The sequence below is a fragment of the Camponotus vicinus genome, unplaced genomic scaffold, assembly GCF_025532165.1.
Source record: "Camponotus vicinus isolate PSW18456_S1 unplaced genomic scaffold, iyCamVici1.0 SCAF_9, whole genome shotgun sequence".
NCBI lineage: Eukaryota > Metazoa > Arthropoda > Insecta > Hymenoptera > Formicidae > Camponotus > Camponotus vicinus.
The window spans coordinates 2,633,489-2,654,967 of NW_028141981.1; the positions used below are offsets into that span (position 1 = coordinate 2,633,489).

General features: G+C 29.1%; 3 protein-coding genes across 7 annotated transcripts; 2 read left to right on the forward strand and 1 right to left on the reverse strand.

Moving 5' to 3' along the window:
- Positions 1 to 3,973: 3,973 nt before the first annotated feature.
- Lcch3 (Ligand-gated chloride channel homolog 3) lies at positions 3,974 to 11,896 on the forward strand. Of its 2 annotated transcripts, none has more exons than XM_083108323.1 (9): positions 3,974 to 4,610; positions 6,190 to 6,302; positions 6,938 to 7,005; positions 7,771 to 7,916; positions 8,059 to 8,216; positions 8,547 to 8,831; positions 9,136 to 9,366; positions 9,434 to 9,690; positions 10,118 to 11,896. In XM_083108323.1, exons 1-9 carry the CDS (start codon positions 4,546 to 4,548, stop codon positions 10,268 to 10,270), a joined length of 1,476 nt encoding a protein of 491 aa, XP_082964449.1. In that variant the 5' UTR covers positions 3,974 to 4,545; the 3' UTR covers positions 10,271 to 11,896. The 2 variants fall into 2 exon arrangements, with proteins under 2 accessions (XP_082964449.1, XP_082964448.1); XM_083108322.1 differs by lacking the exon at positions 3,974 to 4,610 and adding an exon at positions 5,892 to 5,979.
- A 276-nt stretch (positions 11,897 to 12,172) lies between these two features.
- On the reverse strand, positions 12,173 to 16,267 carry Lbr (lamin B receptor). Of its 3 annotated transcripts, none has more exons than XM_083109000.1 (9): positions 16,079 to 16,267; positions 15,260 to 15,417; positions 14,855 to 15,086; positions 14,530 to 14,783; positions 14,079 to 14,433; positions 13,704 to 14,002; positions 13,351 to 13,604; positions 13,143 to 13,267; positions 12,173 to 13,048 (listed from the first exon to the last, which is right to left on the reverse strand). In XM_083109000.1, exons 2-9 carry the CDS (start codon positions 15,407 to 15,409, stop codon positions 12,765 to 12,767), a joined length of 1,953 nt encoding a protein of 650 aa, XP_082965126.1. In that variant the 5' UTR covers positions 15,410 to 15,417; positions 16,079 to 16,267; the 3' UTR covers positions 12,173 to 12,764. The 3 variants fall into 3 exon arrangements, with proteins under 3 accessions (XP_082965126.1, XP_082965124.1, XP_082965123.1); XM_083108998.1 differs by lacking the exon at positions 16,079 to 16,267 and adding an exon at positions 15,647 to 15,778; XM_083108997.1 differs by lacking the exon at positions 16,079 to 16,267 and adding an exon at positions 15,865 to 16,070 and having other exon boundaries at positions 12,175 to 13,048.
- Positions 16,145 to 20,211, forward strand: LOC145977216 (heat shock factor 2-binding protein). Of its 2 annotated transcripts, none has more exons than XM_083109002.1 (7): positions 16,145 to 16,252; positions 17,206 to 17,322; positions 17,410 to 17,584; positions 17,749 to 17,867; positions 18,275 to 18,379; positions 19,342 to 19,607; positions 19,787 to 20,211. In XM_083109002.1, exons 2-7 carry the CDS (start codon positions 17,284 to 17,286, stop codon positions 20,100 to 20,102), a joined length of 1,020 nt encoding a protein of 339 aa, XP_082965128.1. In that variant the 5' UTR covers positions 16,145 to 16,252; positions 17,206 to 17,283; the 3' UTR covers positions 20,103 to 20,211. The 2 variants fall into 2 exon arrangements, with proteins under 2 accessions (XP_082965128.1, XP_082965127.1); XM_083109001.1 differs by lacking the exon at positions 16,145 to 16,252 and adding an exon at positions 16,744 to 16,958.
- The last annotated feature ends 1,268 nt before the right edge of the window (positions 20,212 to 21,479 follow it).

Sequence of the window (21,479 nt, forward strand, 5' to 3'; positions counted from 1 at the left end):
TATTTATATAACATCCATACACTGATAATATAATTCGTCAAAATTCTTGTATATAACATAAATCGTACATAGATAAATTAATAACTAATAAAATTTAATATATTTTTAAAAATAATTTATTCTTTTTTCGTCAATATATATTTATTAAAATAATAGTTAAAAATGTACGTGTGTATGTACTTCTTTTTGAAAGTTTTATTTTTCAAAAATTGAGTTTTGCAGAAGCAATTCTTGATTTGGAAGCAGTCACTGGGAAGATATCAAATCGTGATTCCTCACTCGAATTTTCTCGTGGACATTTCGAGACTGATCAAAACGCGTTTTCCAAGACGCCGGGTGTTGAAATGATTTCCGACCAACATCGATGTTGCCGACAGGAAGACTCTTATCGTCCCTCGCGAAGGTAAGTGAACCTATCCTGCCGGTGGATGCCTCTTTGCTTATCGATTATGAATCCGCTATTACTCTATCATGCTGTCGCTTATGGGATGCTTTGCAAGCGTATAAAACGTTAAAAGTAGATTTTTCTAAATTTACTAAATTTAAGATGAAAAGAATTAAGGAGAACATACTATATATATAATAATTTCAAAATAAATTTTTATAGATTCAAGCAGAGTAACAATCTCATTTTTTATTTAATTTTAGATAAATTAATTGGATTATTATTTGACAAATTAATTGAATATTATTGGACAAATTAATTATTATTTTAGACAAATTAATTATTAGGAATATTTAGCATTGAAAATTAAGATATGTTACAATAAATTATCTTTTAACAAGAATTTTTATTCAAGATTTTAATAAAGAATCTATTTTTAATATTAGCCGCAAATCACCCTGTACACTTTTCAAAAATGCCCCAAATCTCGACAATTCACTTATCAGATAGCTTTGTCGTGACGATAATATGTGTGTGATATGATGCAGAAGGGAATCTTTAATGCTTAGCTGAGCGCCTATTAATTAGATCTTATCTTCGTGCCTATTTTTTACTCTTATTTTTAAGAGAGTCGCATTTAAAAACGTTATTTTCATAAAGATGTTACGAAAATTCCGTTGGAGATTGCTTGATAATTTTTGTACATTTTTTATATTATATATTAGATTATTATTATTAGAGGTAATAATACATGTAAAAAAATAAGTAATTTAATTGAAAATTGTAATTTGTACTGTAAGTAAGTGTTTCTATCGCTTTTCTTTCTCGAGCTTTCTCTTTCCTTAGTTTTTCACATCAAAGCTTTGTCATGCCCTCGTGTTAAGAATAGTTGATCGGTCTTTGTTGATAGTTGATCGCGCATCGAAATAAGTATCGAACATTTCTGTGATTTTTTCAACTCGTTACAACTCTCGAAGGTTAATGACACCTTCAGCCATATTCTAAGGATGTTGAAGAGAGGAGTGGTAATGGTGATGGTAGTGGTATTCGATCGGTTCGCTCCGAAAATCCGATCACTGGCTGTGTGTCACTAGGTCGGCCGAGATAGAGAATATAGCGAGATACCGTGCATGCGCGCAAGTCGCAAGGAAAGCCCGGGGAATGGTGACGAAAGACGAGGAGAGATTCTCGGAGGAGCAAAAGAGAGAAGCATCAAGGCGATCCAAGAGAACAGGCGTAGGAAGAGAGGGAAAAGAGGGAGATCGGATGCGAGGAAACGGGCAGAGGAAACATTCGGGGGTGGAATGGGGCGGTTGCACGTGAAAAAGTAGATGCGAGCGAGAGAGACGGAGGACCCGCGAAAACGAGAGCGTTGGTTGAAGGTGGGCTGGAAGAGAGAGGAGGGTGGAAATGATAGAGATAGTAAGGTTGGCAGGTAGGAGCGAGAGGATGATTTCCGGAGTGAACGGAAGCGAGAAGAAACATATTCGCGATGAGGGAGTAAAAGAGGGGAGGGAAAAAGAGAGAGAGAGAGAATCTGAAGAGAGAAATCGACAGTGGATCCGCGTTAGCTACCGAGGGATGAAAGGCAGCAAACTCCGCGAGACTAGTGGCGCACGGGAATACCTCGCGCTTTCGTATCTACCAGAGGACGTTGACGACGTTAACGTCGACGACGACGACGACGATAACGTGGAGGAGAACGAAGAGTGATGCTGACAATGAGCAACGATCAATGACGCGCTCGTGACAACACGTTCGGAGTCGCGAGTTCGACCGCGTCTCGAGAAGTGGTAACGCCGGATCCAGTGAACGTTGATAATAGTGAACACCCGTGAACGCTGATAACGGCGGGCCGATGTTCGAAAAATCACGATTGTGCGCTACGATCGATTTCGAGGTATCATGATGGGCCAAAGTGCGCGTTAACGATAACTCCTGTCGATAACGTGATAATCAAAGTGTAATATTCCGATATTTCCATCAAATTGACAATGAAATCGTCGCTTGCATCGTGATTTTCGTCGGATGCCTCAGGTAATATGTATATGTATAATATAAACCTAAATTATAGATAATAAATTTTTATAATTTTATATAATTTTAATTAAATATAATTTTTATTAGCAAATTGTAAAGAGTTAACGATTTTTGTACAAATCGAGTTACATATCTTTGTATTTAAATGGATTATATGTTTTTCAATAAATCAAAAACATTAGATCAAAATTTTGAAATGTAACATTGTATTTTTTTGTATTGTTCTTTTAATAACTTAAATTTTAAATAATAATTTACATAAATATTTTTAAAATGTTATTTGTGTGTGATTACATGTATATATATATATATATATTTATTTATTTATTTATTTATTTCCAAATATAAAAATGTTTATAAACAACTTTAAATGTTTCTTTAAACATAACATACACAATATTAAAAACTACATGTTTGCAAACATCACGTATTACTGAATATCAGATTGTAATAATTGATCTTTTTTGCTTATTACACCATTACATCTACATTTGTAACAATTAAAACGGTTTGTATTTTCTCAATTTCCGAAAACATATTTATAGCAAATCATTATTTCTCTTAGTGAAAAAATTCGCATAAATTTCTCATTTAATTTTTAATCAAAAGCGAAAATCAAATTAATATACAAATTATTGAATAAAATATGTATATACATTTATTTTCATTTGTAGTATATGTAGTTTAATATTGTTTATACTATCTATTATTATATTGTTTGTATGGTATGCAATTAAATATAATTTATTGTACATTTTGATGGGATTATTTGGAGAATTAGAGTTGTTAAATATAAAATATTATTATATATTGAGAAAATTAATATTTATATGATATTAGAGCAGTACACAATAGAGAATTTTATTTTATTTTATTCTATTTTATATTGGAAAACCAAGAAGCTGCTTCACATTGCACTCGAAAAAAATTATTATGTAAGATATCATGTGTATGAAATATTTCCTGTCATCAACATAAAACGCAAACATTAATAAAGCCAACCGAAGAGAGGAAACAAATCCTCTCGTCATTATTTATGGTATCTCATGACTAACAAGATGTTCCTCATCTTGATTGCCTCAGGGAATAATTGTATCAAGGGTATATAATATTGCATAGAATATATTTTATAACTTTTTATATTGTTTAACGTATCCGTTGAGTTTACGGAAGCAAAAATCAGTTCTGTTCGTGTGTGTTCTTTGAATGGAAAGTGAATAATGTGTTGTAGGCGATATGTAGAGCGTGTTGTAGAGATTTTTATTTCGTGCGTTGTATTGTATGCCATTGTAATGCTTTATCATGCCGGCCCATTTTGTTGTTTTACTCTTGAATCTGATCAATCACTAAAATAATGTGGAGTTATATATCTAGTTCTTAATCAATCGACCTATATATTCAGAAATTTAAAAAAAATGAAAGGCATTACTTTAGAGCTGAAAAATACATCAGAAAAATATATCATTTTTATATTCCTTTACTTTTATTACATTTCTTGATTAACGTCAAGTGTCACAATCTTTATCACTTTTCATTTGTAAATTTACATATCATATGTCTGCATACTTATTATATTATAATGATGAAACACTGTCAATATACTGTCCGGAAATAGTCATTGATTTTATCATTCTTCTTATCATTTTTCATCGTTTTATTACATATATATTGATGAGAAAATTGAGAGAAAAAAAATCAAATGTAAGTAATAAATATTTACAGTATATGAAATTTAATTAAATTTGTACTTATTTTATGGTTAATGAATTTCAAAAAATCAGTACACATATCAGATCTTCCATATCTCGTTACACAAGAATTAAAATTAAAACTTCTTGTGAATGCGGGGAGTTTTGCATATGTATTTGTTCTGCGTGCGGGATAACTGGAGGGTGCGTAGAGTGAGAGTACGCGTGGAACTGGCATACGAAGGTCAAGGGCGGCGAGGAAAGAGTCGTACAGGGTCTTTCCTTTCATCTGCGATTTTAGAACGACGACGGCGGCGACGAGCCGGTTACGGGGATGCCGAGGGGATGCGAGGATACCGCGAGATGACGTTCCCCATCATACTCGTCATTCACTGACGTAATCTCGATCGGATAACGAAGACGATTGGCAGGATGCTGCTGCGCGGGCTGCCGTTGATCGTCTTTCTCCTCGTACAGCTGCGTCATCGTGTCATCTGGTGAGCACCGTCATTCGAATTTTCCCCCCTAATATGAAAAATCGCAGTGAATAAGGATGCTTTTCCCACACATTGTAAGGTACATCGTGGCATGAATACGCAAAAAGTATGATTTCAATTTCCTATATGTAAATGTATTCAGATACACCCTCGAGACAAGGAAAACTTGTATGTGATATATAAACTATTTCCAAATGAAATAATCAGAATAAATAAAGAGAAAAAAAGACATATATTATATAATAAAATATATTATTATAAATTATTATAAATATATTTTTTAATAATATATATATTATATATATTATTAAAAAATAAAATCAATCTTTTAATTCAAAGAACAAATCGTTGCTGCGAATTTAAATGGAAAATTTTTTAAACTCATTCGTTTAACGAATGAGTTTAAAACCCTACGTTTGATGAAATTATTTTCAAAGTACCCTCCAATAAATCAGACATCTAATATAATAATCTATAGTACAATCGTAAAAGTTAAAACATGATTTAAATTAATATTTGAATGATGTTACAAACTAATTGAAGATAACTGAAATGAAGGTATATATAAATGTAACAAAAGGAAGCTAATATATACATAGAAATAAAATGGAATAATGAAGTACAAAAGGAAGTAATTAAATACCTGGATTAAGCTCGAGGCGTGCGACATGAACGATTGTTTGGGCAATTAGAGCTCCAATCAGTCCGCTGTACACAATAAGAGACAACAAAGCTCCATTTCCTGGGCAAAAGACGAACCTAATAATCCTTTCTAAACAACGTTGAATTTGAAACCATCTCATAATCTTCTCGCGATTTTAAGAATGCTTCTTTATTTATTCATGATAATAAATATTACAATCACGAGTATAATGATCGCTATGGACCAGACCAAGTCGACGGTGCTTGAATTAATCAATGGAAGTAATTTCGTGATGTATGACATTATCTCCTTTCTATCCATGATTCTTCGTTTATATATTTTATTATTATCGTTTATATTAACTTCTATCGTTCAATATTTTCTTCAATGATGCATGTTTCTGTTATATCATTGCGTTCTTGCTTATCACACGTTACAATTTATATATATAATATCTGCGTTTCAATTAAATAATAATTTTATCACTATAAAGTAGTACGAAGAAAAACAGAAGTCTTTTGAATGTGAATAATTATTTTTGTATCATATTACGGAGAAATGTACACATTTTAGATTTTTTCGCCATGTTAAACAGAAAACAGAAATGAATGTCGAAGATGTAAACGTTTTGATGCATACTTCAAAAAGTGAAACTTTTAAATGAAATTAATCTAATAATCAAGTATTTGTATAATTTTATCACACAATCGATACACGATATGATGTGTAATTCATGATATATTTTTATTAAAGTATATTAATATTAAAAATTTGATATATATATGAAAAAAGGATTATCCCGAATCTATTTTTTATATTATTATTACATATATTTGAGAAATTCCTAATATAATGTTATTTTTTTATCAAGAATATTTTAACAATTTTAAATTTGATCAAGCTAACTTCCGTATTTTGAAACTTCATACTTTACAGGGCTTCTCTAGAGAATATCTATCTCGGGACGTCCGATAGACTGGAAAACGTTACGCAGACGATTTCGAGAATACTCGATGGCTATGATATTCGATTAAGGCCGAACTTTGGCGGTGAGCTCAAGCTTTGTAAATTTTTGCATATTTTATTGAAAATTATAAAGTTGAAATTAAATATGTTTGTTACAAAGCACACAACTATATATGTTATTTTACTTCAATAAAACACTGTAAACTAAATAATTAAAAAATATAAACAATATGATTAATATTAAATTTGTTAAGATTAATAGTTAATATGAAAATATCTCAATGCAGATATCTGTACACACATATATGTATATCTCCTAAAAATATAATGTGAAGAAAAATATATTACTTAAAGTGTATTTCGAAAAACTTCACTTAGATATCGAGATATATTTGCCGAAACTAAATTCTAGAATAGAATCGTTTGCATAAAGGTAGAGAGGGGTATAAGACTAGGAAAGCTTTTAATGAAGTTTTCCACGCCATTCAAGCGCAATCGCAATCAGCGCTTTTAATCGAATGTGCAACGAGGGGAAGTAATTTGCCGATATTATCATGAGGATTAGAAAAAGACTTAATCTATTTAAGAAGATTTACTCTATTTCTTTATTCATTTAATGGCTCTTCATTGAGAACAGTTTAAAAAATAAAGAAATTAGGATGCTCACTTTTTTGTAAAAGATGTTTCAAGAGATTTAACGAGAGATTATTATTTAAAGGTGATCCATTGTTAGTTGGAATGGATCTAACCATTGCAAGTTTCGATGCGATCTCAGAAGTCAATATGGTAAGAAGATAAAGCAAAAAATATTTAAAAAGTAGAAAGAAATTTTTTTTCAAGTGCAAAATTTTTACACAATCCACCCTTTTTACATTTTTAGAAAGATAATATAAATTTAATATTTTTTCAACTTTAATTTTAATTTTTTTAGTATCAATTTGTATCAAATACATAAATTAAATTAAATTGCAACGAAAATCTAACACATCTTAAAACAATGTAAATTTATCTAACTTATATATGTAAATGTATTTCTAAATTTTATCTTTATTATCTTTTTTATTTTTTTTATTTATATTTTTTTTTATTTATATTATCATTCATTATAATTTTATACAAATGTAAATTAAAATGTTAAAAATATTATATATGTAGGAGTCTTATATACAAATTTTTTTTCACAATCTAACATTTATAATATTTTTATCATCTTTCTCAGATCGAGTCTTACTTTGAGATCTGTGATAAATTACACTAGACTGTGATAGACTGTCGATAAAGTTTTCTTTTTTCTTCCATCCTCTTAAACATCATTCTGTTAATAGTCTTCGAGCAAATATAGCATATCTTACACTCTTCTATAGAAAGAATTTTTTTATAAATTACATAATAAATAAAAAGTTTTGAAGACAGATGTTGCGTATAAATATTTAATAATTATGTAAGATATAAAAATATTTAAATTATGTAAAATATAATTTAAAATATGTCTGTCATTTTCATAATTAATTATAATAATAAATTACATTGATGTCATTATCTGCGCCTTAGGACTATACGATAACGATGTATTTAAATCAATACTGGAAGGACGAGAGACTCGCTTTTTCGCATGAGAAGGAAGTCTTGACGTTAAGCGGTGATTTCGCGGAAAAGATTTGGGTTCCGGATACATTTTTCGCAAACGATAAAAACAGGTAATTGCGGCAATGAATAACTCATGAGCAACGCTTGCTGAATATCCGTATCATTTTATCTCGCGTTTTGAATTCCTATTCTCTTTTATCGTTGTGTTTATCATTGTGTTTTAACATAATATTTTACTGAACCTGTTTGCAGTTTTCTGCATGACGTCACCGAACGCAACAAACTTGTCAGATTATCGGGCGATGGTTCGGTCACATATGGCATGAGATTCACAACAACTTTAGCCTGCATGATGGATCTCCATTATTATCCTCTCGATTCACAGAATTGCACCGTTGAAATCGAGAGCTGTATGTATTGGAATATGCATCTAATATAATCGATCGTTCGGACAAATAACATCCGTCAAAATTTTTTTCTTTTTCTCCCTCGTAAAGAGCGGTTTTTTGCACAAAAAATATACATACGCATCCCTCCTATAATTTATTTAAATTAAATTCTTCAATAGGGAAATTTATATCTAAAAATTTTAATTATTTGGAATAATATTGCTTAGAAATTTTAGAAAATAACAATACAAATTATTTAAATATCGATTAATAAATGAAAAAAAAATTCAGAAAATCAAGTTGCAATAATTTGTGTGCCTCCTTTTAAATTATGCTGTTTTAAATATTCAGATGGATATACAGTTCTCGACGTAGTAATGTACTGGAAAGAAACCCCTGTTCGTGGAGTCGAGGAGGCAGAATTGCCGCAATTTACGATAATCGGCTATGAGACCAATGATCGAAAGGAGAAATTGGCAACAGGCATCTACCAGAGACTCTCGCTGAGCTTTAAACTTCAAAGGAATATCGGTTATTTCGTTTTTCAGACATACTTGCCGAGTATACTGATCGTCATGCTTAGCTGGGTCAGCTTTTGGATCAATCATGAAGCTACCAGCGCAAGAGTAGCTCTTGGTAAAATTGGAATAAAATTGGAATTAAACATTTATCTCTTATTATACTTAAATAAGTATTTATAAACTATTTTTTATACATAATTCTATAAATTATGTAATTTTTTAAAATATTGTCGAAATTATTTATATTATTTTAAATTAAAATTAAAATTTTAGAATTAGTAAATTTTATCTTATTCTAAAATTAAAAATATAATTTTCTCTCCCTCTCTCTCTCTCTCTTTTTACGCAATTTTTTTACAAAATTACCTATGGAAAAATTTTCATTAAATATGTAGATAAATCTAGTTTATTTTTTTTAGGTATTACAACCGTGTTAACGATGACAACAATATCAACGGGTGTTAGAAGCTCACTGCCACGGATTAGTTATGTGAAAGCCATCGATATTTACTTGGTGATGTGCTTTGTCTTTGTATTTGCGGCTCTATTGGAATACGCAGCGGTCAATTATACGTATTGGGGTGCCAGAGCAAAAAAAAAGACCAAGAAGAAAGAAACCGATGAAAAGAAAGTGCTTTCTTCTAAAATCGGTAATTGAATATTAAAGGATCTTTCGAAATTATTTTTTCGTTTGCTTGATTTTCGAATTTTCTTCAGGAAGCAAAGCCAGTTCGCCTTTTCCTGATTCTACGGACGCGGATATCATAGAGCTTCAAGATCTCAGAATGTCGCCTCTGCCGAGCATTAGAAATAGGTCAGGCCTAGTCAGCGCTTCATCGACGCCGGGAGTTGGAAGGGATCACGACCCGGTCAAATTTCCGCCGAGCTTTCGTATTTCCAGGGTCGCCGTTTACAACACGCACACTCGAAATAGCGGTCTCAGGTATAGAGGCCCGAGACCGCACAAACCAAAGGTATGCTTATATATTATAGGTACTCTTAAACAAACACTATGCAATTATATAAAATATTTGAAAAAAAGCCTGAAGTTTTTCCACATGATTTGTGTTTCACATTTTTGTAAGAAAAGATATATAACGTTATTAGATTATAAAAATATGAAGAAAAAATATCTTATATCGCGAAGAAATGAGTGAATAATTATAAATGAATAAAACAAAACGCACTATCGTTGATTTTTCAAAAAATTGAAAAGAAAAAATGACAAAGCAAATATAATGCATAGTTTCAATGTAACTTATTATGTAATTTCATTTCTTTTACATGTATGTTTCTTTTGATATATCTGCAAAAAGTGTTTTTTTAATAGTTTTTGCTTAAAATAGACAGCGATAACTTGCATATATTATCTATGTATTGTATAATGTAATTTTTTTATAGGTATTACATGCTCTACGTAGAGGAGCTTCCGTGTTGCGCGTATCAATGCCCAAGATCAAGGATGTGAACATGATAGATAAATATTCGCGAATTATTTTCCCAGTCAGCTTCATGCTGTTCAATTCCGTGTACTGGATCTTCTATTTTTTCTGAGCAGCGAACGGATATTAAATCGAATTCGGCCACGTCTGTATCTAAAAAGGACCAATCGATTCGGGAGGATTCTTTCAAGTTTTCGAACACGTCAAATAATGTGTAATATTTTTCGCGGGAATAAAGATCCACCGAATATACAAACAGGTGATGAAAGTACTGAATCGAAAGTACTGCCATGAAACACATTTATCGATAGGAATAAAACATATTTGCGATAAACTTGTGTGTGTGTCAACAGCGTTTACGAGATTTTTGTTAATTAGAAAGCAACATTATAATATAGTGAAGATAAGCGATATGAAAGAGCGACAATATGTTCCTAATGAAACGTGATAACTATGTCATGTACATGACATAGAAAAGGCGTCAATGAGTAATAATTTGCTAGTGAACGAGAAAAGTCGCATTGAGATCCAAAAGTAAAATGCGTTGGAATTTACAATATTTGCGCCTGTAATGATAAAAGTGGTCTGAGTCATATATCTTTTATTTTGGAAATAAATACAGACTTTATTTCCATTTATTTCCATATATATGTGTATGTGTTTATATATATTTCTTTTTTTATATTTCAAATTTTTATTTTCTGCAATGACATACAGTGCTTTATGAGTATTTTGTGTAAGTATGTTGTATTACAATTAATTTTCCTACATTTGTGATTCATTTCACATTTGTAATCGGCTGACAAAACTTCTTTGGTTCCCAATTTCACAAAGTACATTTTAAATATCGAAAATGGGAAATCAATAAATATTATAAATTTTAATATAGTGATTGATAAAATTGAAAAAAATATAGACAAAAAATTATCAATAATAGTCAATTATCAATTTGACTTCACTGACAATTTGTTATTCTTAGTAATTTACATATTAATTAATTAAAATTTGAGAAATTGTATTGATAATATATAACAAATTGGCAATTATAACATTTCATTAATGTCATACTTATATAAAATTTGAAAAATGATATTACATATATTAGATATATTTACAATTTCCCGTTTTTTAAACATATAACTAAAAAAGACTATGATGATTTATATCATCTCAGTTTAAAAGATATTTTTCTGAAAAAAGTACACACAATTTGAAGAATATCACATAAAAATGTACAGCTCTGAAAATGCGATAGTTTTTAAATATAATTTTAACAAATAAATATATATAATTATTTTATAGCGGTTAATCACGTGTATACTGTGAATAGGTATGCAGATGTATATGGCAGAAATTTGCTTCAATTACTTCACAAATAAGTCATACATATGCAATTTTGAAAGACTTATTTATTTTTAGAAGATAGAGAATATTTGTTATAGAAAAAGAAATATATATAAAAACCAAAAAATACTATCTTATCAATGATTGGCTAAGATACATAATGATTTATAATATAAAAATAAACTTTAGTTTGATGATTATGTTGCAGACAAACAAATTAAATGGATACACTTTTAAGAATCCACTTTAATGAGAATTGTTTTTATAGCAATTAGGTATATATGTAAATATATGAACAATTTAATAAAAAAATAAATGTGTATAAATATATAATATTCTTTTAAATATATTAATATAATTGAATATATACTTTTAAATGTGTCAATATAGTATTAACGATCAATTTAGAATTTTAAATGTTTAACTTTGTTTATACATATATAGAATGTCTTTACAAAAATGCAGCAATATTTATCTTTATGGTCTTTTTATCATATCATTTCTATCATAACATTTAATTTGATATTCTATTTAGAAATTTAGCAATCTTGTAATATTGCTTCTGCTTATTTACTGTTTCATTTATATATATATATATATATATTTTTTTTTATATTATAAAATCTTAGATAATTTAAAAATATGACTATGTCCTTGTTGAAATTTATTGCATTAGAATACAGTACAAACACGAAGAAAATATGGATAATAATATATTTTTTTATTAAAAAACGTGTGTCTTTAATAAAATTGCTTATCATAATCAGATGAAAATTATACACTTATATATATCTCTAAATATATGTATAAAAGTATAAAATTTCTTAACTAATTTGTATTCAATTTATAATGCTCGACATTATAGGCACAGTCTCTTATAAAATATTTTATATTTTTATACTTATTTTTATAAATACAAATACATAAACATTCTTTCCTTTCATTAAAAATGTGCATCGTTCATTTGCTCTTCTATCCCGCGTCATCACATATATAGAGATTCATTTTATAAGTTAAATATCGCTAATGTGAAAAAAATTTGTTCCATATTATAATAAATCTCAAAATATTTTTGGTTCTTATCGAATTCTACATTTATGTATCTTATAATACTCTCTCTATTATATCACTATATCTCATAAAAATATTTAAAAATGCACGATTAGAGATCTTATAATGTGTATAATGTACTTTTTTTAAAATAAAACTAATATAGAATTTGTGGTATTTAAAAAATACTTTGCTACTTGTGCTTTGTTGTCTTAAAAAATATGCTTCAAGATCATATACTTCACGCGAGAACAATATTGCTCCCATGCATATCCATATCGCGTCTGACAACGTCTATTGTCTCTTACAGCTCTGTAAGCCAGCGTTAATGTGCAACAGATCGCCGAATAATACAGTAATATGTCACTCCTCAAACTAATAATCGCGATTGACCATTGCATTATAATATCACCCAAATAATTCGGATGCCTCACATGACCCCATAAGCCAGATAACATCAACTTTTTCCCACGCGACGTTGGGATGGTTTCTAGATCTATAAATTTCGAAAGCAGATATATATATGTTTTCGAAATTTAGGAAAAAAAGTAATATTAGTAACAAAAGTAATTGTTTGTTCTTATACTTACAAGGTACTGTTGGCGAAATGGGATTCTTTCTGAATTCATTTTTTCGCGAATTACTAGTCCTATACAAGATATATCCCATTACAAAACTTAAAACAAACATCCCAGCAAAATAGTTAAATTTTATTCTGAAAGTGTATTAATAGAGATTAATATATTAGATATTATATAAATATTTATATATATGTGTAAGCTCTCTATATATACTTACTTTTGATATAATATAAATCTTGTTGTAAGAGTTGTCAAGAATGGATATAACAAGTGACTGACGCACGTCATATATCCAGTTCCCTCATACATTATTGCAAAGGATGTAAAAATAGTAGCTTCAAATATTAAACCATCTACAATATAGAATTGCTGCAATAAGATAACTAACAATGCAGTTACGTTAAGTTGCTCAATATTTAGACTATTTATATCGCCAACAATTTTAATTACGATAGCCATATTCACGATCAACTGCAAAATAAAGAATAATTATAATCACTTTCAATTTCCATTCCTCTTTCAAATCCCCAAAATTTTCATTCTGTGATAATACAAATATAAAATAATTACCGTGCCAATAAGAGAAGCTCGTATTAACAATAGTTTAATGTCCAAAGCATCAATTCGTGGATTAATCTCTCTACCTTGCCAAAAGTTATATATCTTGCTCTTAGTTGATGCATATATATTTAGATTGGCTACCGGAGCTTTTTCTGCTTTCATATACAATCCCAATGCTAAAAATGTTCCCACAAGCCAGCCACTGACTGACAACTGCACAATATTATTTAAGATATAATCACTGATCAAAATATTTTTATACGTGCATAAACCGAATATCGTTATGGTCAAAATTGCGCTTAAAAAGCCTAAAAATTTATAGAAAATATTATTAAAAATATACACATCGTTATAATTAAAAATTACACATTATTAAGCATATACCATTTATACGATATTGAAGTCTCTCAATTTTGCTTTCCTGTCCATCTACAGTTTTCCCGATTGGTATAATTGAAATACAAGCCAATAATAGTAAGAATGCAACATAAGATAACAATCCATGTAAATTTATGTAAGATTCCAAATTAATAGGAAGCTTTATACAAGCAAACTTGCATTGTTCTTTTGAGCACAAGAGTTGTGGTAAGATTATAGACACTGGTAAGATAAATATAAGAAAAGATGTCCCGATCCATCCACCCCATTCTTGTGGTTTACCAACTCTATTAATCTCCTTCTCACGTTTCACTGTTTCTTCCCATTTTTCAGCCTCTTGTGATAACAAGGGCTTTAAATCCTAAATTATAATTAATACTTTGTGTAAATAGTTATATTATAAAGTGTAAATAATACAACACAAATTATAAAAATGGAAGATATTATTAAAGTTTACTTGATCTCTTTGCATCGAATATCCTCTTTCTTTTTCTCCCGAAGGATAATCGTGTATGTAACTTTTTCTTTCTAACGGAAGTGAAACAGCTCTATCGATATTTCTCATTGATAAAATTGCCTTATATTCTTGCTCAGTTTTTAGAAATGGCCTATACATTATTCCTTTCTCCAAGCGTTGTTGCAAAGGCATTGATTCAGGACTTTCTTCTAATGCTTTCACATTGCTTCCTTCTTTGTGATTGCTTATTTTATCTGTTTATTAGTGAAAATAAACTTGCATATAAGAATATATATGGCAAATAACATATAGCATATATACTTACCACTTTCAGCATCTATACGTGACAAAGAGATCTTAGCAAGACGCGTGTTACGAATAGGCAACTTCCTAGATGTAATTGTTGGTGATGTCCCAGGTGATCTCCCAGGCGATCTCCCAGGCGATCTACGTGATTGTCTCGCTGGTGATCGTCTACTTGGTGATTTTCTGCTTGGTGAATATCTTGAAGGACTTTTCCTGCTTGTTCTGCTTGTACTTCTCCCTACTCTCTCATACTTTAAAAATATAAAGAGGATTATGAATACATATGTATCATTATAATAAGAAGCATATTCTCTTAATGTAATAATAAAAACAAAATTTTTTTAAATTTACTTTATATTCTTCTTAAATATATATAGTTTCTGTGATAATACTTCTTTTACTAAATAGCATCTATAGCTATTACCTTTATGTCATTTTCTCTAACTGTATGTTCAGTGCCTGTTTCAAATTGTATCTTGTATCGATCACCTCTAATATTGAGAATCCTTCCTTTATAATATTCAGAAGTATTTGGATATTTAGCAAGAACCTGTTCACCCTCGGTAAACTTCATTGCGAGATCTAGTATAATATTAAAAAATTATGTATAATAAAATATATATTTTATATATATATAAAATAAAAAATAATAACAGATTATCGTATTAACAAAACCAAATTTAATAATTAAATTTTCTCTGCTGATTAGATAAAACAATAATCTAAACAACATTATTCAATTAGGCTTAACTAATCCGGATTTAATGGTAAATTATACAACGCTAGCATAAAAAAAACAATCAATTATTACTTTACAAATAGATGAGATTCACACTGGCGAATAATTACGCAAGGCAGAATTCTTACGATGAAAAAATGCGGATACCGCGTAAATTTTGTAATTGTCCGTCGAAGGAAGATACGTAAACTGAAGCGGGAAAGCGTCATCGCGCGCTTTTACAATAATCTCAATCTCGCATTAAATCTGAATAAATCTCTAATCGAAGTGGTATTCATTGTACGACTTACGTGTCGTGCTGATCCGGCTCGGTCGGTTCTACTCGGCCCCAACAGATATTCGCGATGCGTGAAAAATAATAAAACTTCCACAAGTCGTGAGGTTACGCCTGATACCGCTCTGGTGCATCATAATAATACGGGAGGGACGCGCAAAAGCACGCAGGGCACGCACTCGCCGTGTGTTCCGAGATACATCCGATGTAGGCCACGCGGGAGAGCTTACCGTTACGTCAATGGGTGCGTTCACATTTTGCGATTCTCACCATTCGACCTTTCACTGAACGCTCATTCCCTCCTTCTCGTGATACTCGAGTCGCGAATGTAATGAATATCTGGTCGAGTACTCGTTTTATCTTATCACAATGAACGGAAACTGCATTATGGCGAAACCTTGCCGGTAATTAAGCGGTCTTGCGCTATAGAAAATTTCATATGCAAATATTTATTAAAACTAAAATATTATAGATTATATATAAACTTATAGATTATAAATAATACACATATTCTTCTAAAATAAATAGCAAAATTTAACTTTAGGAAATTGTATTCTCTATTTTTATAATAAAACAAATTTTTCCACATATCCTGAAGAAAAAAAACGTTGAATTTTAATAATGTATATTATATAAATAATTAATTAATAAAAGATATTTAAATATTATTCCATGAATTAATACTGTAGGTTATTTTTTAATAATGCTATTAGAATTTTTTATTATTAAAAAGTATATTTTAATAGTAATAATATAAATATAAAAGTTCTTTAATAAATAATATTTTTGATTAAATAATAAATATTGAAAAGTATATCTTTAAAATGTCTTGAAATTCGAACATAATGTGTCGATGTTAAAATTATACAGGCACGCATAATTATATAGGTTGCGTCAAATAAGCTCAATTGTTAAATGAAAATTGGAATTAAAAGTTGGAATTAAAAGTTGTAGAAGAAAGTGTAAAATTATTCTGAATATATTAAAATCAATATGTATCTGAGTGATTTTAGAAATTTTATTTCCTTACACATAAAGAAGATTTCTGAGAAAATATAGAAATGTCAAATTGTTAAAACGTCAACGTATATTTCCATATACGCGACTTTTGTAATCTTCAATATTTACATATACTATTTTATAATTTAACTTTTAGATTTTAAACTTTTTATTATAATAGTGAAATATTATTTTAATATTATATATAAATATAATATATAAATATAAATATATAAATATTTAAAAAATCTATTTCAAATTTTATTCCTATTAATTACTAAAATAAATATAAAATTAATTAATAGGTTACAGAAACAGTAATTTAAAGTTATGATATTATCCATTTATTGAATTGCAGTAATCTGGAAGGTATTTGTGTATAACGGTTGCGTATAAATTGCCATTTTTTTCCGATAACGCAAGAACGAAAACACACATGGACGAATTCAATTTGCAGAATGAACGTGACCTCTTAGTATGTGTTTCATATGATAATCTTATTTATATGCACGCGCATAATTTATTTTATAACGATAGATTTTTTTAAATTTTATACTTTCAGAATTCTTCGGAGAAAATTATAAATTCCAGCGAATATAATTTTCACGAACTCGTAGATGATATTCCACAAACATTTGAGACTAACAATCTCAAACCTAAGTTTCAAGAAATGAGCGGAGAAAAAACGCAAACGCTTTTTAATGACTTTTCAACGTTATCTGTTGATGCGTCAGAAGGTTACATTTTTTTATACAAAACTTTCCAGTTTTATTCCGCGAGCTATAAAATATAATTAAATCGTTTGTAATTATACATAATAGTCTCAGCTTCCAACTAAATTCATTATAAATTGTTATATTTTTATACATGATAAAAAATTAAATATTGAATTTGTGCATAGATAATACAAAAAAAATAATAGCGTTGGAATCAAAGTGCAAAGAGCTGTGTGATCAAGTTGATCGTTTAACAAAAGAAAAAGAAACTGCATTCGAGGAGATAGAACGTTTAAAAGATCAAGTAAAACTTTGTTATCTCGTTTCTTTATTAATTTTATTATAGCACACATATCACTGTACTATTACTCTCTTGTATTTTTGTATCACATCTTTCTTTGTGCATTCGAGGAGATGGAACGTTTAAAAGATCAAGTAAAACTTTGTTATCTCACTTCTTTAGTAATTTTATTGCAACACACACTGTATATATTGTGTATTCACTATTTAACTATTTTCTTGTATTGTATTTTTATACTATACCTTTCTTTAAATTAAGAAGAGTTTTGAATATACTTGAATATTTTATTTGAATATACTTGAATATATTACTTCGAAAATGTGCTGAAACGTTATAAATGCAGTATTTTTATTTCAATCATTTTTAAAAAATATTATTCATTAATTTGTTCACATCTCTTTACTTACTAGATAATAAATCAGAGTACCTATTGCACAAGTCTAGGTGCAGTATTAAGTAATCTGACTTGGCGTGCTTCTAGATTTCCACAAATTGTCGATATTTGGTTAACGACCGTAAGTATACGTAGAAGATATTAATTAACTAAGTGAAAGAGTATAGCATGTTAAATTTTGTTGTATTTGAAATATAATGAAAAGAAAAAATCCAGCTAAAATATACAGAGTGTTAGAAAAGTCTGGAAACGGTCAAATATCTCGAAAACGAAACGTTTCTGAGAAAAATGTTTCCAACCAAAGTTGTAGGATTTCAAAAGATCTATTTACTGGCGCTATGAGTTTAACCTTGGGTGGCGTCGCCAAGGTCAGAGCAAGGTCACCTAGAATTTTTTGAATGGGACCCCCTATTTTTTATTACTTATTCTTATCTAGCTTATCTCGAGAGCTTTCCAAAACACTATAATAAAGTATTTCTTCATTGAATACTTTTCGAGTTATGAGGCTAGAAATAATTTCTTAATTTTATATAAATCATAAAATAACTAGTAAAATATTCATTTTTCGATTATCTTACCTTAATACTTTTATGTACAAAATAATGAAAGGAATCAATTGGTGTAAAGAAAAAATATAGTTTTTTCTTTACACCAATTGATTCCTCTCATTATTTTGTACATAAAAGTATTAAGGTAAGATAATCGAAAAATGAATATTTTACTAGTTATTTTATGGTTTATATAAAATTAAGAAATTATTTCAAGCCTCATAACTCGAAAAGTACTCAATGAAGAAATACTATATTATAGTGTTTTGGAAAGCTCTCGAGATAAGCTAGATAAGAATAAGTAATAAAAAATAGGGGGTCCCATTTAAAAAATTCTGACCTTGCTCTGACCTTAGCAACGCCACCCGAGGTTAAACTCATAACGCCAGTAAATAGATCTTTTGAAATCCTACAACTTTGGTTCGAAACATTTTTCTCAGAAACGTTTCGTTTTCGAGATATTTGACCGTTTCCAGACTTTTCTAACATCCTGTATATAAAAATATATATAAGTTTAATCATGTAATATTTTTAGTTTCAGAATAAAATAGGAGAATTTTTGTCGATAGTAAATGGCACTTTTGGCGCGTTTGTTAATACTTATAGAAACGTATTTCCTCCGACTAGCAATATTGAGTACCAATTTGTAATAGGACTCCTCGGTATTGTTACTAATATATCTGCGAGTCCGGAAGGTCGCGAATTTTTAATTACAAATTCCAATGGCACAGAATTCGTACAAAAAATAATTAAACTAACGCCTGAATTGCCATCAGTTCCCGGATCATTATCTCTAAAGAGGTATAAATATATTTTAATAGATTGCCCCTGTCATATTTCTAAATCATCTGTATCTTGACATTTAAAAAATTTTATCTTTTTCTAATTTTCATAATATATTTTCAATATATTTCCATTGAAACACCTCTTCTACGCCTCTGTGTGTATTGACAATTTCTCAAGCGCAATTGCAATTACAGATTAATATTAATGATTCTGTACAACGTGAGCATGAATAAGACCGGCTTGCAATATCTGCTGGAATCCCAGTTAGAAGCTACGTTGAGTTATTGTATGGAAGATGAATCATCCTCAGAAGAGGTGCAATTGCTCTGTCTTCGCGTTCTACAATCCGTCACTTACGATCTCACCGAACCGAAATATATTCACGCTCTCATCAGAACAATTTCGATCGAAAAAATCGAAACTCTGGCATGCTCAAAACGCAGTGATATAAGCGGCGTAGCAAAACAAGTTATAAAACATTTACAAGATACTAAAAAAATTATTAAATGATATAATGTATAATACTTTTATAGGATTTTATATCATTATTTATAGGATTTTATATCGTTTAATATTTGCAAGAATAAATATGTAATTACGCGTACAATAAGTAAACGATTAAATGCTTTAACAATTTCTTTTGCGTTTGATAAAATGTTTTATATGCATTTGATTATATGCATTTTTTTAAATGCATTGATATTATGATATAGAAATTAAAATATGCTACAAAATGTATTTATTTTTTATTTGTATCAATTATATGATTTATATATTATATTCTTCGCGCGTTGTATTCAAAGTATCTAGCTATGTTCGTCAAATTTTATTTATATATATTTTCAACTATTTTTCTTTAAATAATCCAGAATTTGCATTATATATTCGAGAAGGTTTATTTAATAATCTACTACACTAAATTTTTAGGCACGTTTTCTTCATTATCGTAGCTAATAATAGACTATCGTCAGAATATATACAGACTATCCTTGGAACATATGTTCGTGACTACTACTAGAGGGGTGGGCGATATCGATCTGCAAAGAGCAGGAACAAAATGAAAGCGATCAGGATGTAGTGCTCTATAACGGCAAGTTAATATTATACGAATTATATAATAGTATCCATACAACAATGTATGTAAAATAAATAAATTATTTAGTAATAAAAAATAATAAAAATTAAATTACACATAATAATGGAACAAAATGGGAGTAAATAAAAGTCTCTTGAAAAATTAACTACGATTATAACATAAAATGTGCTTTTCATATCAATTTTAACAATTATGTGTCGTAATTCAAATGTATTAATTTGATTATTAATACATTCGAAACCTACTTGCTTGTTTTTCATAGCAAATTATTCAAGAAAAGTGAGACCATCAATTGCATTGACCCAGCAGGTATATCGAGGTAATGACCGACCGTTCCAAATAAAAACTTTACATACGTTTCCAGACATGTTCGATAATACACAATGCGCATAACTACGTCAATTTAAATATCTTATACGTGTGCGAAAAATCAGAAATATTTTTTTAAAATATTTCAAATAAATTTTATTTATAAAAATCGAAAAATATTAATTCCAAATTGATTCCTCTCTCTTTCTGAATTAAATTATAACAGAATAAAAAATTCCTATAATATAATGAATAGCCTAAAAATTTTAATAATAAAATAATAGTTTCTATGTATTTGATACAATTTAAAATAACATCTTTTTTCTCTTTTCTCTAAGTCAATTGTATTATATTTTTTCGGAAAAATTATACATTTATATAATAATGTTCTATAAACAATTTTTGTTTCTATATGTATAGCGCGTTCCGTTTCTTTTTTACCTCGTTCCTAAAAAAAGTAATACTTCTAATATTCTTGTAAT

What these genes read in the sequence shown, in the direction of transcription:
- Lcch3 (XM_083108323.1), top strand. Translation starts at nt 4,546, where the DNA reads ATGCTGCTGCGCGGGCTGCCGTTGATCGTCTTTCTCCTCGTACAGCTG. An exon ending in ATTAAGGCCGAACTTTGGCG is followed by an intron (nt 6,303 to 6,937) that starts GTGAGCTCAAGC and finishes TATTATTTAAAG; the next exon opens with GTGATCCATTGTTAGTTGGA. An exon ending in CGAGACCGCACAAACCAAAG is followed by an intron (nt 9,691 to 10,117) that starts GTATGCTTATAT and finishes ATTTTTTTATAG; the next exon opens with GTATTACATGCTCTACGTAG.
- Lbr (XM_083109000.1), bottom strand. Translation starts at nt 15,409, where the DNA reads ATGAAGTTTACCGAGGGTGAACAGGTTCTTGCTAAATATCCAAATACT. An exon ending in GAGCTTCTCTTATTGGCACG is followed by an intron (nt 13,605 to 13,703) that starts GTAATTATTTTA and finishes TTTATTTTGCAG; the next exon opens with TTGATCGTGAATATGGCTAT. An exon ending in AGATTTATATTATATCAAAA is followed by an intron (nt 13,268 to 13,350) that starts GTAAGTATATAT and finishes ATACACTTTCAG; the next exon opens with AATAAAATTTAACTATTTTG.
- LOC145977216 (XM_083109002.1), top strand. Translation starts at nt 17,284, where the DNA reads ATGGACGAATTCAATTTGCAGAATGAACGTGACCTCTTA. An exon ending in TAGAACGTTTAAAAGATCAA is followed by an intron (nt 17,868 to 18,274) that starts GTAAAACTTTGT and finishes TTTACTTACTAG; the next exon opens with ATAATAAATCAGAGTACCTA. An exon ending in TCGATATTTGGTTAACGACC is followed by an intron (nt 18,380 to 19,341) that starts GTAAGTATACGT and finishes TAATATTTTTAG; the next exon opens with TTTCAGAATAAAATAGGAGA.